The 14,280-nt window shown below is 50.9% G+C and overlaps 6 protein-coding genes across 6 annotated transcripts; 4 read left to right on the forward strand and 2 right to left on the reverse strand.

Annotated features, from left to right (window-relative positions):
* Window positions 1-384: 384 nt before the first annotated feature.
* On the reverse strand, window positions 385-3,774 carry REG1 (protein phosphatase regulator REG1; the record flags this gene model as incomplete). The annotated part of the gene is made up of 2 exons (XM_076632864.1): window positions 385-3,226; window positions 3,290-3,774. The coding sequence occupies 2 exons, from the start codon at window positions 3,772-3,774 to the stop codon at window positions 385-387; spliced, it is 3,327 nt and encodes a 1,108-aa protein (XP_076487121.1).
* Window positions 3,775-4,695: 921 nt separating this feature from the next.
* On the reverse strand, window positions 4,696-8,028 carry JCM6883_001855 (Het-C domain-containing protein; the record flags this gene model as incomplete). The annotated part of the gene is made up of 11 exons (XM_076632865.1): window positions 4,696-5,174; window positions 5,235-5,654; window positions 5,716-5,840; window positions 5,912-6,366; window positions 6,427-6,457; window positions 6,526-6,999; window positions 7,159-7,202; window positions 7,273-7,335; window positions 7,407-7,577; window positions 7,698-7,878; window positions 7,967-8,028. The coding sequence occupies 11 exons, from the start codon at window positions 8,026-8,028 to the stop codon at window positions 4,696-4,698; spliced, it is 2,505 nt and encodes an 834-aa protein (XP_076487122.1).
* A 197-nt stretch (window positions 8,029-8,225) lies between these two features.
* JCM6883_001856 (uncharacterized protein) lies at window positions 8,226-8,852 on the forward strand (the record flags this gene model as incomplete). Its single annotated transcript, XM_076632866.1, has 4 exons — window positions 8,226-8,374; window positions 8,436-8,496; window positions 8,564-8,660; window positions 8,734-8,852. The coding sequence occupies 4 exons, from the start codon at window positions 8,226-8,228 to the stop codon at window positions 8,850-8,852; spliced, it is 426 nt and encodes a 141-aa protein (XP_076487123.1).
* Window positions 8,853-9,297: 445 nt separating this feature from the next.
* Window positions 9,298-10,862, forward strand: ERG6 (sterol 24-C-methyltransferase; the record flags this gene model as incomplete). Its single annotated transcript, XM_076632867.1, has 8 exons — window positions 9,298-9,486; window positions 9,576-9,783; window positions 9,849-9,996; window positions 10,062-10,143; window positions 10,201-10,388; window positions 10,459-10,530; window positions 10,594-10,723; window positions 10,788-10,862. 8 exons carry the CDS (start codon window positions 9,298-9,300, stop codon window positions 10,860-10,862), a joined length of 1,092 nt encoding a protein of 363 aa, XP_076487124.1.
* Window positions 10,863-11,172: 310 nt separating this feature from the next.
* Window positions 11,173-12,517, forward strand: PHO13 (4-nitrophenylphosphatase; the record flags this gene model as incomplete). The annotated part of the gene is made up of 6 exons (XM_076632868.1): window positions 11,173-11,246; window positions 11,330-11,498; window positions 11,586-11,732; window positions 11,844-12,054; window positions 12,123-12,222; window positions 12,316-12,517. The coding sequence occupies 6 exons, from the start codon at window positions 11,173-11,175 to the stop codon at window positions 12,515-12,517; spliced, it is 903 nt and encodes a 300-aa protein (XP_076487125.1).
* An 89-nt stretch (window positions 12,518-12,606) lies between these two features.
* Window positions 12,607-14,134, forward strand: JCM6883_001859 (uncharacterized protein; the record flags this gene model as incomplete). The annotated part of the gene is made up of 3 exons (XM_076632869.1): window positions 12,607-12,876; window positions 12,938-13,640; window positions 13,701-14,134. 3 exons carry the CDS (start codon window positions 12,607-12,609, stop codon window positions 14,132-14,134), a joined length of 1,407 nt encoding a protein of 468 aa, XP_076487126.1.
* Between the last annotated feature and the right edge of the window lie 146 nt (window positions 14,135-14,280).

The following is a 14,280-nucleotide window of genomic DNA, read 5'->3' on the forward strand; positions in this document are numbered from 1 at the left end:
GAGAGAATCTCATGCCTCTAGTTCGTTGCGATTGAGTGAGAGTGAGAGGGAGGAGACGATATTACATATACACCGAGAAAAGATAATACGAGCGAAGAGCGAAGAGAAAAGGTACGAAAGAAGACGAGCGAACTCTGTTGATACGAAAGGGAGGGGCGAAACTATAGATCAGAAAGAGAAGAGCAGTAAAATGGGGTTAAACGCGATGCAGAGGGGGAGGCAGACGGACGGTGAGCGAGAGCAAACGAGTGGAAAAGTAAGAACGAAAGAAACGAGAGACTATTGATCATCCGAGTTTTCTATATTTGTAAAAGATATAAGAGGAGAGAGAGAGAAGAGAGCGTGCATGTATAGTACAAAGAAAGAGAGTGAGAACGGATCCTTTCAGGACCTTGAACTCGAAGAACGACCTCCTAATGAACCCCAAATTCCTTTCGAGATTGCTCCTAGTAGATCCCTCGCGGTTCCAGCAACGTCAATTCCTTTCCCTGCGTCCTCGTCGTATCCGAACGAGTACTCTCCATCGATATTTGGCGTCGAAGTTCGAGTAGTCGATTGAGAAGAGTTTGCTCCTTCAGAAGCGGAACGAGCGAGAGCGGGAGGAGATTGTTCTCGACCTTGTTCCGAAGATGCTCGAGCAGCTCGAAGGAGTGATCTTCGTGCGAACGAGGGTTTGCGATCGGCAGGTTGAGTTGAGAGCGGTTGATCTTCAGTCAAAGTTGAGGAACTCGGTCTCGAATCGTCTCGGGAAGGGAGGCGGTCGAGAGAAGTCGAGGAGGCAGACTTGACGAGGTGTTCAGAGGAGGAAGAAGGGTGACCGTGACCTTCTTCGTTCGTCGTACTCGTTGTCGGGTTCGAAGGGGAAGGGTTTCGTAGTCGAGGGCCTGAAGGTGTTCGTCCGTGACCAGGACCGTCGATCGATGAGTTCGAATTCGAGTGAGAGTGGGAGTGGGAGTGAGTCGGGACAGGAGCGTGAACTTCGAGAGATGAGGTCGAAGTCGACGTCGGTAGTGAAGAAGAGGAAGGGATCGCGGGAGGAGGAGCAGAGACTACCGGTTCCACTGATTTCGATGATGCTGCTTTGTCCTCCTTCGTGTCGTCGATCGTAGCTGGGAAAGCATCGACGTCTTCCACTCGAGCATCGTCATCGTCATCATCGTCCGCGTTGAAACTTTGGAACCTTTGGCCCGATGGAGAACTCATCGAAGCGACCGGGCTCGTCGGAGTTGTAGGCATTCCGAACGAGTTGAACGAATCGACACTCGAACTCGTCATAATGTTGAGACTTCGGTTTCCGTTTCCGTTCGATCCTCCTCCTCCTCCTTCTTCAGATTTGTATGGAGCTTCACTTTGAGGCGAGACTTCGGGAACATCGGGCATACGACTTGTTGATCCTCCTCCTGCTCCCATCGCGGCGGAACCGACCGAGCCGAGAGACTCGTAAGAACCCAGTCGCTGAGAGGGTTGAATCGAAATCGGTTTCGCTGCAGCAGAGATCGGAACAGCGGCGTTCGAAGGTGGAGAGTAAGACGAGGAGGGCGAGATCGAAGTACTTGTGCGTCGATCGGCGGAAGCGGCTCGTTCTAAACTCGAAGAACTCCCTCGACTCGCACTTCTACCTCGTTCCGTCGTTGGCGGTCTCTCTTCCGAGCTCGTTCGTCGAATCGTCGAAGGTCGCACGTGCGAAGGGATTGCGGTAGCGACTGCGACAGTCGGGGAGGTGGCATTCGAGAGGGAAGGAGAGGAAGGGGATTGAGAGTGGGAAGAGAGGTCGCTTTCGGCCGATGGTTCCCGATTCCTCGCTCCTTTCATCGCACTCCGTTTCGGCGAAGGGGCTTCGCGAGCAGAAGGAGGAGAGTAAGGACCTCGAGTCGATGATGATTCGTTATCTCGGTAGTGAGGGATCGTTTGAACGTTTTCGTTACCGGAAGAAGGGTCGAGAGGTCCTCCGTTGCCGGGAGCGTAGGGAGAAGTCGGAGAATATGGACCGTGACCTAAGTAAGACGAGTTTTGAGCGACTGAACCACCTTGGTAACCGTTGTGAGTTCCTCCGACGAGATGAGCCGGTCCATAGCTCGCCATATCGTACTCGTCTCCAATTCCGATATCAGGTCCTCCTCCCGTGAAGTAATCAAATCCCATCGCGTAATCGTCTTCGTCCTCTGGATCCCATGCAGGACGATTTCCACCTCCCGAAGAATAATCAAACATCGCTCGTTGTCCCGCCGCCTGCTGATCGGTCACTCCCGCTCCTGCTCCCGCGTTCCCTGATAACAAAGCTGCACCTGAAGTCGCTCCAGCTCCTCCTCCTCCACTTCTCGATTCGTGAGTTGAAACTGGAGTTGGGGGTTCAACCTCCTTCGCCGCTGCCGGTAACATCTCCTCGTCCTCATCCTCATCGTCCTGATACACAACCGCAGGGGAAGGTGCCGGGTAGACTTCGATGCTCTTGAGGGTAGTAGGGCCGAGTCTCGCGATGGTGTGGGGCTCCTGCTCCCCTTTGAGAGGCAATTGGAGATGTCGAGGGCTCGATCCAAACGTCAAGACGTCGTCTTCGTCGTCATCGGAAGAAGAACTCGAACTCGCAGTCGATCCATAGTGACGAGTCCGGGCGACTTCGTCGGTAGAATCGATCGCGATGCATTGTTCGACTCGATGGTTGAAACTGATGTGCCTTCGTTCCTTCTTCTTCGTCGCGGCTTGTTGGAAGAAGTAACTCGTCGAAGAGGAAGAATCGGAAGCGCCTCGTTCGGGGGAAGAACCGGCGGGGGAGTGAGCGGGAGAAGCTCGAGTTTTTCGATTGAGCGAGTTGAGTCGAACGAGGTGAGAATCGGAACGAGCGTGGTGGACCGAAATCGTCGCTTGATCTTCGAGATCCATGCCGAGTTGTTCGAGGTTCGGAGAGGTAGGTTGACCTTGAGGCATAAGGATGTCGCTCAAAGATCGATATTTGAGAATCGGTTTCGTTTTCGGTTCACTCTTCCGTCTCAGTCGAACTGCTGCTGGGTTCTCCTTCTTCGCGACGGCGGCGGCGATCTTTGTCTTCTCTGCGGTTGTAGGAGCTGGGAGAGTAGCGGCTTTCTTCGGTGTTCCTCCTTCTTTGTTGAAAGGGCGAAGAGGTTCAAGTCCGAGTCGATCGTTCGCGCTCGCAACTTTCGGAGGAGGTACTGCTTCAACTGCCGTGTGCAGAGGTCCGTACAGCCATGTGACATCACTATCCTTCAACCTGTCGGGCGAGTCGATCGTTAGATCTTCACTTCTTCAGAGCAAAATCGTGAGAAAAGCTTACCAGTTGAGAGTTTCGGGACTGATCGTCTTCAACTTTCCTCTCTGTTTCGCCCAAGTTCTCCACGAAGCGTTCTCCAACCTGACCCCGTTTGCGATTTCCGACTTGTGCCTCGTCATGGCTTTCCAACTCGTCCAGACATCATCTTCGGCCCAATCGTGCGACAAGTAATCGACGCAAATCGACGGTAACCTCGTCGTGATCTCTGAATCGTCGGGTACTGGTCCTCCTCCGAAACTCGAGGGGGCCATCGCAACGTTGTAGGGATAGGCGGGGACGACATTCGAATGAGAGTGAGATTGAGAGTTTACGGAGGAAGAGGTCGAGCTTGTCGGGGTCGAAGGTTGAGAACCAGTCTCGTTGGATGAGCTAGATGGGGAAGAAGAGGAGGGAGGCATCTCACTGGGAGAGTCGAGTAAAGGAGGGGTCACGATCGGTACTGAACCACTCGGGAAACTCGGAGTCGGAGAGCTGAGTACTGAAGCCATTGTTTACTGAATGGCTGTCGGTGATTCGCACTCCTCTTTGAAGAGGGGGCGAGAGAGCTGAGTGATGAGATTTGATCGGGAAAAGAGGGATGAGAGAAAGTTGTGGGTTCAGAGGAAGGGGCTGAGGTCTTGATCTATCGAGCTGAATGATCTACGGGGCAGAGTAGCCCGCAGAGTGGGCAGATCAGAGGGAGGAGAATGTGTTAGCGGATTCGGATCGATCAGAGGAAGAACGAGAGATTCGGAATCGTGAAATAACACTCACCCTGGATTGTACAGGTTATGGTATAACTAGTTGGTCTATGTGCTTGATGGGTGTACTGATCAATCGAACTCGGAAGGGTGGAGGTTGGGAAACGAGATGTGTGAGAAATCGAATTGGCTTGTTGGTTTCGAATTCTCTCTCGATTGTCCTTCAATTGCGCCGCGAACTACAGTAACCGCAACTTGTTTCAAAGGTCACCTGGTCTCCTTCTTCCCATCTTCTTCCTCTTCCCTCATTCTCCCGTCTGACAATTAGTCTCGCCATCTCTCTTTCGCCCACGTTCTGAGTGCCAAAGCTTGAGTCCTCTCTCCATCGCTGTCTTCGCACAACCCGCTCGACCTTACGTCGAGGTCACTGCGAGGTTACGATTCAGCTTTGATTCCCGCGGTAAACTTTCTCGAGCGCGTAAGGGAGAACGACCCCTTTGCGAGGCCCCGTGCTCCTCTTTTCAGAGCTCACCGAGCTCGAATCGTTCGATCTCTCGATACTCTCTGACGACAGCTTTGACGTGTGTCCAGCAATCGCAGTATACGCAGACACGAGCTCAGAGGAAACGACTCCGACTGCTAAAATTGACAAAAAGGTGAATTTTGGACGAAACAGAAAGCTGGGAAAGAAAAGAGCTATGAACACAAACGACTGTCGAGCGTAAGAATCTAGTAGTAGTTTCCACTTCCACCGTACCCTCCTTGGTTTCCACCTCCGTATCCACCTCCAGATTGGTAGTTTCCGCCTTGCGAGTAGTTCTGACCTGGATACCCGTTTCCTTGGCCGTATTGCTGTTGCGGGGGAGGTTGCTGGTGACCGTAGTGAGGCTGAGGAGGAGGAGGAGGTTGACCGAATCCTCCAGGATTGTAATCGTTCGAAGGAGGGGGAGGAGCGCCGTAAGAGGAGTTCATTCCTCCGTATTGTCCAGGCTGCTCGTAAGAAGAAGAAGAGTAACCTCCTTGTTGGTGGTGAGATTGAGGTTGAGGGAAACCTGGAGAGGGTCCGTTGTCGTATCCGGAAGAAGGGGAAGAGTAGGAATTGTTATTGTTGCCGTAGCTCGAGTTCGAATGGTGAGAAGGGTGAGAAGGGTGAGAAGATCCGCTTCCGCCGTAGAAGTCGGAAGCTGCACCTTGAGGAGGACCGGGAGCTGAACAATCGGAGAGTGGTCAGCGAGAAATTCGAAGAAATTCGAAAGAGAGACGCTCACGAGGCATGAAACCACCAGGTCCTTGGTCGTTTCCGTACTCGTCTACATCTCTCCTCCTACCTCCTTGGTGTTGACCTCCTCCTCCTGAACCTCCAAACGAATTGAAAGTCTGTTGAACCGAGTTCACTCCGCCCATAACAGTCGAAGCTCCGGGAATGTACTGTTGAGCGAAAGCCCCAACTCCGTTCGGCATCAAAACCGAGTTGTATTGTCCTCCACATCCGTGTCCAACTTGACCATCGGGTTGACCTTTACGATTGTTCTTGTGGTTACGAACGGAATCTTTCGTCAAAGCTTGGAGGATGTAACGTTTGTCTTCGGGAGATTGTCCTTCGATCCAGGACTTGACGTAGGCTCCCATTTCGCGTTGAATCGAAGAGGAATCGTTATAGAAGTAAGGGTGATGGAAAGTTTCGAGAACTACCGCGACGAGCAAGTGAGTGGGAGACCTCGTGAGACAACATAGACGAGGGGGACTCACTGTCTGAAGCTACGTGATCAATATTCATGCTCGTATCGTCCCAAGCTCGAACGATGAGGTTGACGGTGTGTTTGAGGATGATGCAGGCGAGTTGTCCAGCAGGTTCGTTCAAGATCAAACCGAAGCTATTCGTCGGCAGGGCATGAGCTAAGCAGATCGGAAGACGGGAGAGAGAAGAGAGATGGTCGGAACTTACTGATCTTTACTGAGGAAAGAATGAGTAGGATCCGAAGCGTGAGGGTTGTCGAAGACGGCGTACTGTTCGCTACTGTTCAATACGGCGGCCGAACCTTGACCCAAAACTTGAGTAGCTTGACTCATGATCGGTTTCATTAAAGGTTCGATCGTCGTGAAAACGAAAGCATTGACCGAAGTCGTGATCTTTTCGACGACGGAAGAGAGTCCAATCTTCTCGATCGTGTTCTCCATCCCTTTGACGACGTTGTCTCGGAATGTGAGAACTTTCCAGAGAACGGCGTGGAGTTCTTGAGGAGACATGTTGTCCATTTGACCGTTCGAAGCTCGGGTTCGAATGTCTTCGACACCTTGCATTTCGCGGGAAAGGTTCGAACCACTTCCTCCTGGGAGATCGAATAAGAGTTTCGCGAGGGTCGAGGTAGAATCGGAACCGTCTCTCGAACGAGATTTCGCCTGTCAGAAATGGTGATTAACGGTAGTCGCGAGGACATAGCAAGTAAGGTAGAGACTCACGCTGTCCATGGCTTTCGACAAGTCCGAGACGCTGCGGAGCGAAATCGAAAATTGAGTCGATTTTCGGGCAAAAAGATAAATCGACGATGGAGGGCTTACGAGTTTTGCGAGATGGTATCGGTCGCTTCTCCGAGCAACGAGTGGATGAAATCACTTCCACCGAAAGTGCCAGTAACGAGAGGAGGAGCTGGACCCGCGGGAGTTTGGATTTTGACGGCATCTCCGACGTGAGGGAAAACTTGGTGGTAACCGAGGCGCATCAAGCTTAGCTCGCAGAAATTCGAATGTGCTGGAACGTCCTCTAACGTGTGTAGAAGAGTGCCGAGGAGTCGATAACATTCGTAGGTGTCGGCGTCACTTCCTCCGTTTCGCGAACGGCGTCCGAGATCGATACATTGGCGAATCGTCTTCCTGAGGAGCGCGGTGGAAGTTGGCCAGCCTCCTTGCTCGTTCGCAATGTAGTTCTTCATACCCGTACGCGGGTCGATTTCGAGTTCGCGAGGATCGACTGGCCCTCGAAGACGAGGGTCAACGTGACGAGCGTCTCTACCGGGTTGGTCGTCGGCGTAGCCCCTAAGAAATAAGGCGTCGGTCAGAATCTGAGACGATAGAGAAGACCCCGAATTGTGAAAGAAGCGCAGATTGGCGTTAAAAATAAATAAAAAACCAATTCGGGACAGGGGAGAGCGGCATTGCGACCGCGCAAGTCGTTATGGACGAGGAATCGCTTACCGTGGATTGTCGACATGTTCAATACATTGATAAACGCCGAGACGCTGCGAAAAGAGAACGAATCAGCCTCCTTGTCACGAATGGTGAGGACGAGTGCTGAATCAAAGAGCTCACCTCCTCCGTGACTTCAAATTCCCCAGTTGCGTAGCCGTTTTGCATGAACCCGAGCGCCGCCACCTAAGACAGCCAGGTAATACGATCGGGAGAGGGTTAACTTGATTCGCTGTTCCGGAAGAAAGCGAACTCACAAGATTCAAGATCGTCATCTTTGACATTTTCGAAAGCCCGGCAATGTCATTCGCTTGCGACATGTCTCGTAACCAATTTCCGAAGTAGATGCGCTTGATGTCTAACCCTCCGAATTTCGAACCTCTTCCGAGGAATCCACCAGTTTTCTTGATCACTTCAGCGAGAACATCCTATGGAAAGATGAGGTAGAGTCAGATATAATGCATTGAGCCTCGGCGGTGAAGCTCTCTGCAAGAAACGGATGATGTTTCGAGAACCGAAGGAGCATGGAGACTCGGAATCGAGCTTACTTCGATATCCCCATGACGGAAAGCTTTGCCTTCTGCGTGGCTAAAGGACGGAATGTTACCTGAGCCGAAGGCAGAAGCACAAGGTAGAAGAGCGAGACCACCTGCGGCGGGAGAGATCCAAGGGACAGAGTCAGTTTTCGTTTTCGAATCCAAGCTGAATGATGCCTTCTCCGGGGTTCTACTGTTTCGATCCTCTACCGAAAGCCACTTCGTGGCCTTACATACATCTGGCACGCCAGGAAGAGAGGGAGAGGGAGCGAAAGCGGAACTTGCAGATGACGATGAAGATGAAAGTGGGAGAGATTCCGATCCCTCGAGACGAGAACGACATGTTGCGTTTGAGTATTTGAGAGTGTTCTGTGCTATCTGTAGCGGTGATTGAAAGGCGTAGTGTTGTTGCCGGAGAAAGGGAGACGGGCTCTCTGAATCGTTTCAGGCGTCCGTCGGGGCTGTGCTGCAGCAACTCTCTCCCCTCTTCACTCGATCACCAGCACTACCGGCTCGATACTCTGTCCACCCGCGAGATCCATGCCCTCACCCGCGTCTCACGATCCGTCAACCCGAGCCCTGGCTACGAAACTTCATCTCGAACCTTTAAACTTCAACCAAGTCGGCTTCTTGTACCTCGAGAAGGAACACAAGTGTATACAATACAGCTTCAGGGCAGCGAGAGAGTCGTACGTCTCTCTTCTACCTCGCACAACCCGGTTTCCCGAGCTCATTTCGAGGTTCGCACAGTGCGGAAGACGAGCGTACGGCAGTAGCGTTGTACGACGGAGACGTCAAGGAGGAAGTCGCTGTGAGTACGTCCCTCCGTTCACCCAGACGTCGATAGCCACAGTGTCGCTTTCTCCGCCCAATTTCAGAACCTCGTCGCAGCTTTCGTTCACTCGCTCTCTCATTTCCGTTCCCTATCGTGCCCTGTCCGTCTCTCGAGCTCGAACGGCTTCTATCTCGAGCTTAGTGCGTCGCACTACTCGCAGCTCTCCGAGTAAAACGACAGGACAAGGTTTTCATTTTTCCCTTTGTGCCACAGGTTTAGCTGGGGCTCACAAGCTCCAACAGGATTGGGTCTGGCTCAAGGACGACGAAGAGATCGAAATGTCGGACATAAAGGTACGATTCAAGCTTGGAATCACTCGAAACAGCCAGTAGAAGCGAGGTTTCGCACAAAAAGAAAACTTTAAATGCAACGAAAGAGCACGCTTTGACCCTCTTCCTGTGCCGAACCTCCAACAGTGTCGAGCTACATACTAGTCGACACAACTATTGAATTCACCGGACCGATAACTGCGAGAGAAGGGCTTCGGAACCGATCTCGCGAGTTTTGCGAGAAGACTGTTCGACAAGCTTGTTCAGAACACGCGTCTCGAAGCAACTTTCAAATCGATCGCTCTAGCTTCTTCTCCTCTCCACACCCGCGACTCTCAGCTTCAACAGCCAACTCCAGGAGTCTCTCTTCAACCGAGCTACTCTTCATCCGTGAGTCTCTCTGTCAAGAACAAACGATTTCCAATTCCCGAAAGAGAGAGGCACCTACCTCTTCCTCCCTCATACTGATCCAACGCGCGTGCACTCAATAGAAACAGCATCAGACAAGATGGTCAACGCACCCGAAACGAAACAAGCGTCTTCAACGGCTCTCACCACCAAGAACGGAGGAGACGCTCGAAACCGCGCTGGAATCGCCAACTACACTCAACACTGGAAAGAGTCTGCCCAAGATACGGCCGAACACACTGATGCTCGTAACGCGAGCTACAAAGACGTGGTCAACGGTTACTACGATGTGAGTTCTCGTTCTCCTCTCCCACTCTTCTCCAACGTGGAATCGTCCCTTTGTTTCCCTCAACTGACACAAGATGAGTTAATCAATAGGGTGCTACCGAGTTGTACGAATACGGATGGGGAACATCGTTCCATTTCTGTCGATACTACAAAGGAGAACCTTTCTACCAAGCCATCGCCCGTCATGAACATTACCTCGCTTTACAAGCAGGATTGAAGCCCAAGATGCGAGTATTGGACGTTGGATGTGGAGTTGGAGGTCCTGCACGAGAAATCGCTCGTTTCGCCGACGTCGAAGGTGAGAACTGGATTTTCTTTTCGGTCGCTTCCCTTGACAGTTGCTGATCATTGTGTCGCTTGCAGTCGTTGGTATCAACAACAACGCGTTCCAAGTTGGACGTGCTCGCAAATACACCGAAAAGGCTGGGTTGAGCGATCAAGTATCGTTCGTTAAAGGCGATTTCATGACCTTGTCGGAACAATTCGGCGAAGGTTCTTTCGATGCCGTCTAGTAAGTCACCCATACTCCATCCCTCTCTCATAGGTTTATTGGAACTGACACTCGACCTCGTGTAGCGCTATCGAGGCGACTTGCCACGCTCCTAGTTGGGAGGGAGTCTATGGAGAAATTTTCAAGGTTCTCAAGCCTGGAGGAACTGTCAGTCCAATCTCTATCCTCACGTTTTACAATCTACTGACAAGACTGAGTACATAGTTCGCGATGTACGAATGGTGCATGACTGAGAAATGGGACGCTTCAAACCCTACCCACAAGAAGATCGCTCACGACATCGAATTGGGAGACGGTATTCCCGAAATGAGGTCGATCGAAAGGTGTCGTCAAGCTCTCAACACTGTTGGATACGAGATTGTGCATGAGGAAGATTTGGCTGATCGTGGCGAGTGAGTTCTATCTCTTTTCTCTTTTCGTGTCTCTGCGGGGGCGCTGACTGATAATCGACTGTGTGAGCAGTGAGGTGCCTTGGTACTACTCTTTGACTGGAGACCTTCGAATGGCTCAGACTTGGTGGGATCTCGCAACTCTGTAAGTTTCAATCTTTGCGCGTCTTCGAACGAAGACCCGGACTGAAGCTTACGTCGTTGACAGTTGGAGGATGACTGGATGGGGACGAGGATTGACCGGTAAAGCCGTTTGGTGGTTCGAGAAGTTCGGAATCGTCCCCAAGGGAACTTGGGACGTTCAAGAAACCCTCAAAATCGCCGCTGATGCTCTTGTCGTAAGTCGCAATCCCACACTCTCTGTATGTGAGACGTTACTAATCGAAGTCTCGCTATGAATAGGCCGGAGCTGCCGATAACTTGTTCACTCCTATGATGCTCTTCGTCTGCAAGAAGCCTGAGGCTCGTCAAGATTAGACACTGTTCCCTTTTCCCTTATCCTTCTCTCTTGCTTCAGTCCTTCTTCGGTTCTTCTAAAACAGCACACGTTCTTTCCTTGGTTCTTGCATTCGTCTGTCTCTCACTCTGGGTTTCGCTTTATTCGGTTTTATCTTACTCTCTCTTAGATCTGTTCCCTCCCGCATACTTAGCAGTTAGTTCCTCTCAACAAAACACACAATAATATTCACTTGCGGTGTCCTATCTCTTCCTCTTCGCTTTACATCCGAGAGCGAGAGTTGCGAGAGTCAAAGTTGTGAAATTGACTTCTCGGTCTCGCTCATTCACGATGTCGACCCAAACTCTCAGTACACTACAAGACTACCAGTCGGTCGTAAATCAATACGACAACTTTCTCTTCGAGTGCGTTCCCCTCTCCCTCTCTCACGCTCTCACCGAACTGATCAATGTCATCATCCAACTCTCCCTCTTCTTCCTCCATGTAGTTGCGATGGAGTAATCTGGGAAGGAGACAACATCATTGGACAATCTCGACAAACTCTCGATTACCTACGCAAGCAAGGGAAGAGGATTTTTTTCGTCACGAATAACGCAACGAAATCTCGACAATCCAACAAGACTAAATTCGATAAGATGGGGATTCATGCTGAAGTTGTGAGCTCCCTATCCCCGTCCCTTCCTGCCTCGAGTGAGCGGGAGAAGACGAGATGATTGATGTTGAATGAGCGATTTTGGCGATAGGATGAGATTTTCACGTCGGCGTACGCTGCGGCGGCTTACTTGAAGCATGTGTTAGAGTTTCCGGAGGATAAGAAAGCTTATGTTATCGGAGAGAAAGGGTTGGAGGAGGAATTAGATGCCGTGGGAATTAAGCATTCCGGCGGAACCGTGAGTTTTCGCTTCCTGCTTCCTCTGCGATGCTCTCGTCCGGGTATTGACAACGACGAGGCAAACAAAGGACGCTGACGATCTAACGCACGTAATGTCTGACGTTGATAGGACCCGGACGATAACGTTTTCGTAGACCTAATGGATTTCTCCTCGATCGTCGCCGACCCCGAAGTCGGAGCCGTAGTCTGTGGACTCGACATGCACATCAATTACAAAAAGATCGCGAAAGCGCATCGCTACCTGAAGGAGAACGAAGGGTGTTTATTCATCGCGACGAATCTGGATTCGACGTTTCCGACTCATGGATCGGTTTACCCAGGTACACCTTCAGCACTCTCATCTGTCGTGCGGAGACAAGTGACTGATGAGATTGATGATCGTGTACAGGTGCTGGGTCGACAATCGCTCCGTTGACGTGCTGTTTAGGGAGAGATCCGTTGGTGATTGGGAAACCTGAAAATGCGATGCTAGAATCTATCCTTACCAGGTACCCTACCTCACACTCTTTCACCTCTCCTTTTGCTCCCCTCCCTCTCCCCACGCATGTGACCTGAGCTGATTCCCTCGTCGTTGCGAATAGTTTCGGATTAGAGAAATCGAAAACAATCATGGTCGGAGACCGCTTAGACACGGATATCAAATTCGGAGTACAAGGAGGGATCGATACGCTTATGGTCTTGACGGGAGTTAACAAGACGGAAGATTACGAACGGGAAGGAGCGGTTGCGAGACCGACTTTTGTCGTCGAGGGGTTGGGAGATTTCGCCGTATTGGGCCAATAGACCATGCACGTATCTATTGCATTGCATTCATCATTATCTGACACTGAATTTGATGAGAAAAGTCCGCGAAGGAGTGATACGAACAAGCTATGCGAAAGACATTGTGCGAGGTTCTTGCTCGACACCTCATCGACTTCTACGCCTCCTCGAATGTACCGGTGATGAACAGTTCATCGTTCAAGTTGAACGAGCTACGCAGTCCGTTCGGCAGAAGCCACAAGCGGAACCCTTCATCAAACTCATTCGGCGGATTGTTGGACGATGAAAACGGCCTCTACACCTCGACCAGCCGGAGGAAGACCAGAACTGCAGACTTGTACAAGCTACTGAAATGGTCTATCGTCTCGCTACTAGCTCTCGTGCGTTCCCTCTCCTCTCTCTTGACCCGAGATGATCTGACCCCTCTCTTCCCCTCTCTAGGCGCTGCTATTCTGGTGGAAGTACGAGTTACACATCGAGCTTCAACTCTACTCTCGCGGCTGGATCAAAGAAACCATTCTCCCTATCGTTCCAACTTCCTCTTCGACATGTTTCTCCCCCTCCCAAATCTCCTCAACTCTCTACAACACGACCCTTGCCTCCTCTCCTTCCTACGTCGAGTTACACGCTGGTATCGGAATGCCCCTAGGAAGAGATTGTTACGATTTCGCTTCGACTATCCCAGAAAAACCTCATTCAAACATGGTTTTACCGCAAGAAACGATCATTCATTTGTACTGGAGGAACGATCTCTTACCTCTCGGGCCACGACAAATCGCTCTACTAGAGTCTATCCTCTATACACAAGACGAACGAACGACGCGAATCATCTTTTGGACGAATGCGGAATTTCCTCGAATTGTCGAAAATCTTCCGAGCCTTCAACCTCTCCTCGAACGATTTCCTTCTCGGTTGCAAGTCAAACGAGTCGACAAGAAGGAACTGGCGAGAGGGACTCCGATGGATGGGAGTGAATATCTGGAATTGGCGGATCAACAAGCTTGGGTCGATGGAGATTTGGTGAGGGTTTTGGTACTTTATCAGTTTGGAGGGATTTGGATCGACTTCGATACAATTTTGACGGGGAAACGAGACTTGAGGGTATTGTTGGAACATGAATGGGTCACTCAATGGGATTGCTACGGTACGCTCTTTTTCACTCGCGCGAAAGCTAAGAATTGTCCTGATTCTGGGTTCTCTTTAGACAAAGTCTATCAACCTCTGAACGGAGCAATGATGCATTTCTACCAAAACTCACCCTATCTCTGCGAAATGCTCTACATCATGGCAACCTCTCCACCTCCCACCAAAAACTCCGTCGATTGGGGTTCCCGCCTCTATTCAAAACTCTGGAGATCTCTCGTTTCCCGCTCAATCAAACCTTTCCAAGTCCTCCCCTTCTGTTTCACGGATGGAGTTAGTTGTCGATTGGACAACCGTTTACCGGATCCGTTTGGCGAGAAGAAGGCAGAGAAGAAATGGGGGAAAGGGAGATGGGAAGAATTGGAGGATAAGGTTGGGAAAGTTTGGGCAATTCATTTACATAATCGTTGGGATAAAGGGTTTCCGGAAGGTGGGTACGTCGATGAGATGGTTTTGAAACCGATAAGAGACAAGAAGGAGAAGTACGGGTTGTAGTCGATTTTCGCTTTTTGTATCGCTTCGCATTCTCGCAACTTCGTTCACTCGCATTCCTCGAGTCCCTCTACAGAGACTCAACGAGATAGTGAGGTGAGTAAGAGTGTATTTCTATCGGAAAACTGGAGGAGAGAGAAAAGAAAAGA

This window comes from Sporobolomyces salmoneus (assembly GCF_050403485.1).
Source record: "Sporobolomyces salmoneus JCM6883 DNA, S_salmoneus_JCM6883_v1_ctg31, whole genome shotgun sequence".
In the NCBI taxonomy this organism is placed as follows: Eukaryota; Fungi; Basidiomycota; class Microbotryomycetes; order Sporidiobolales; family Sporidiobolaceae; genus Sporobolomyces; species Sporobolomyces salmoneus.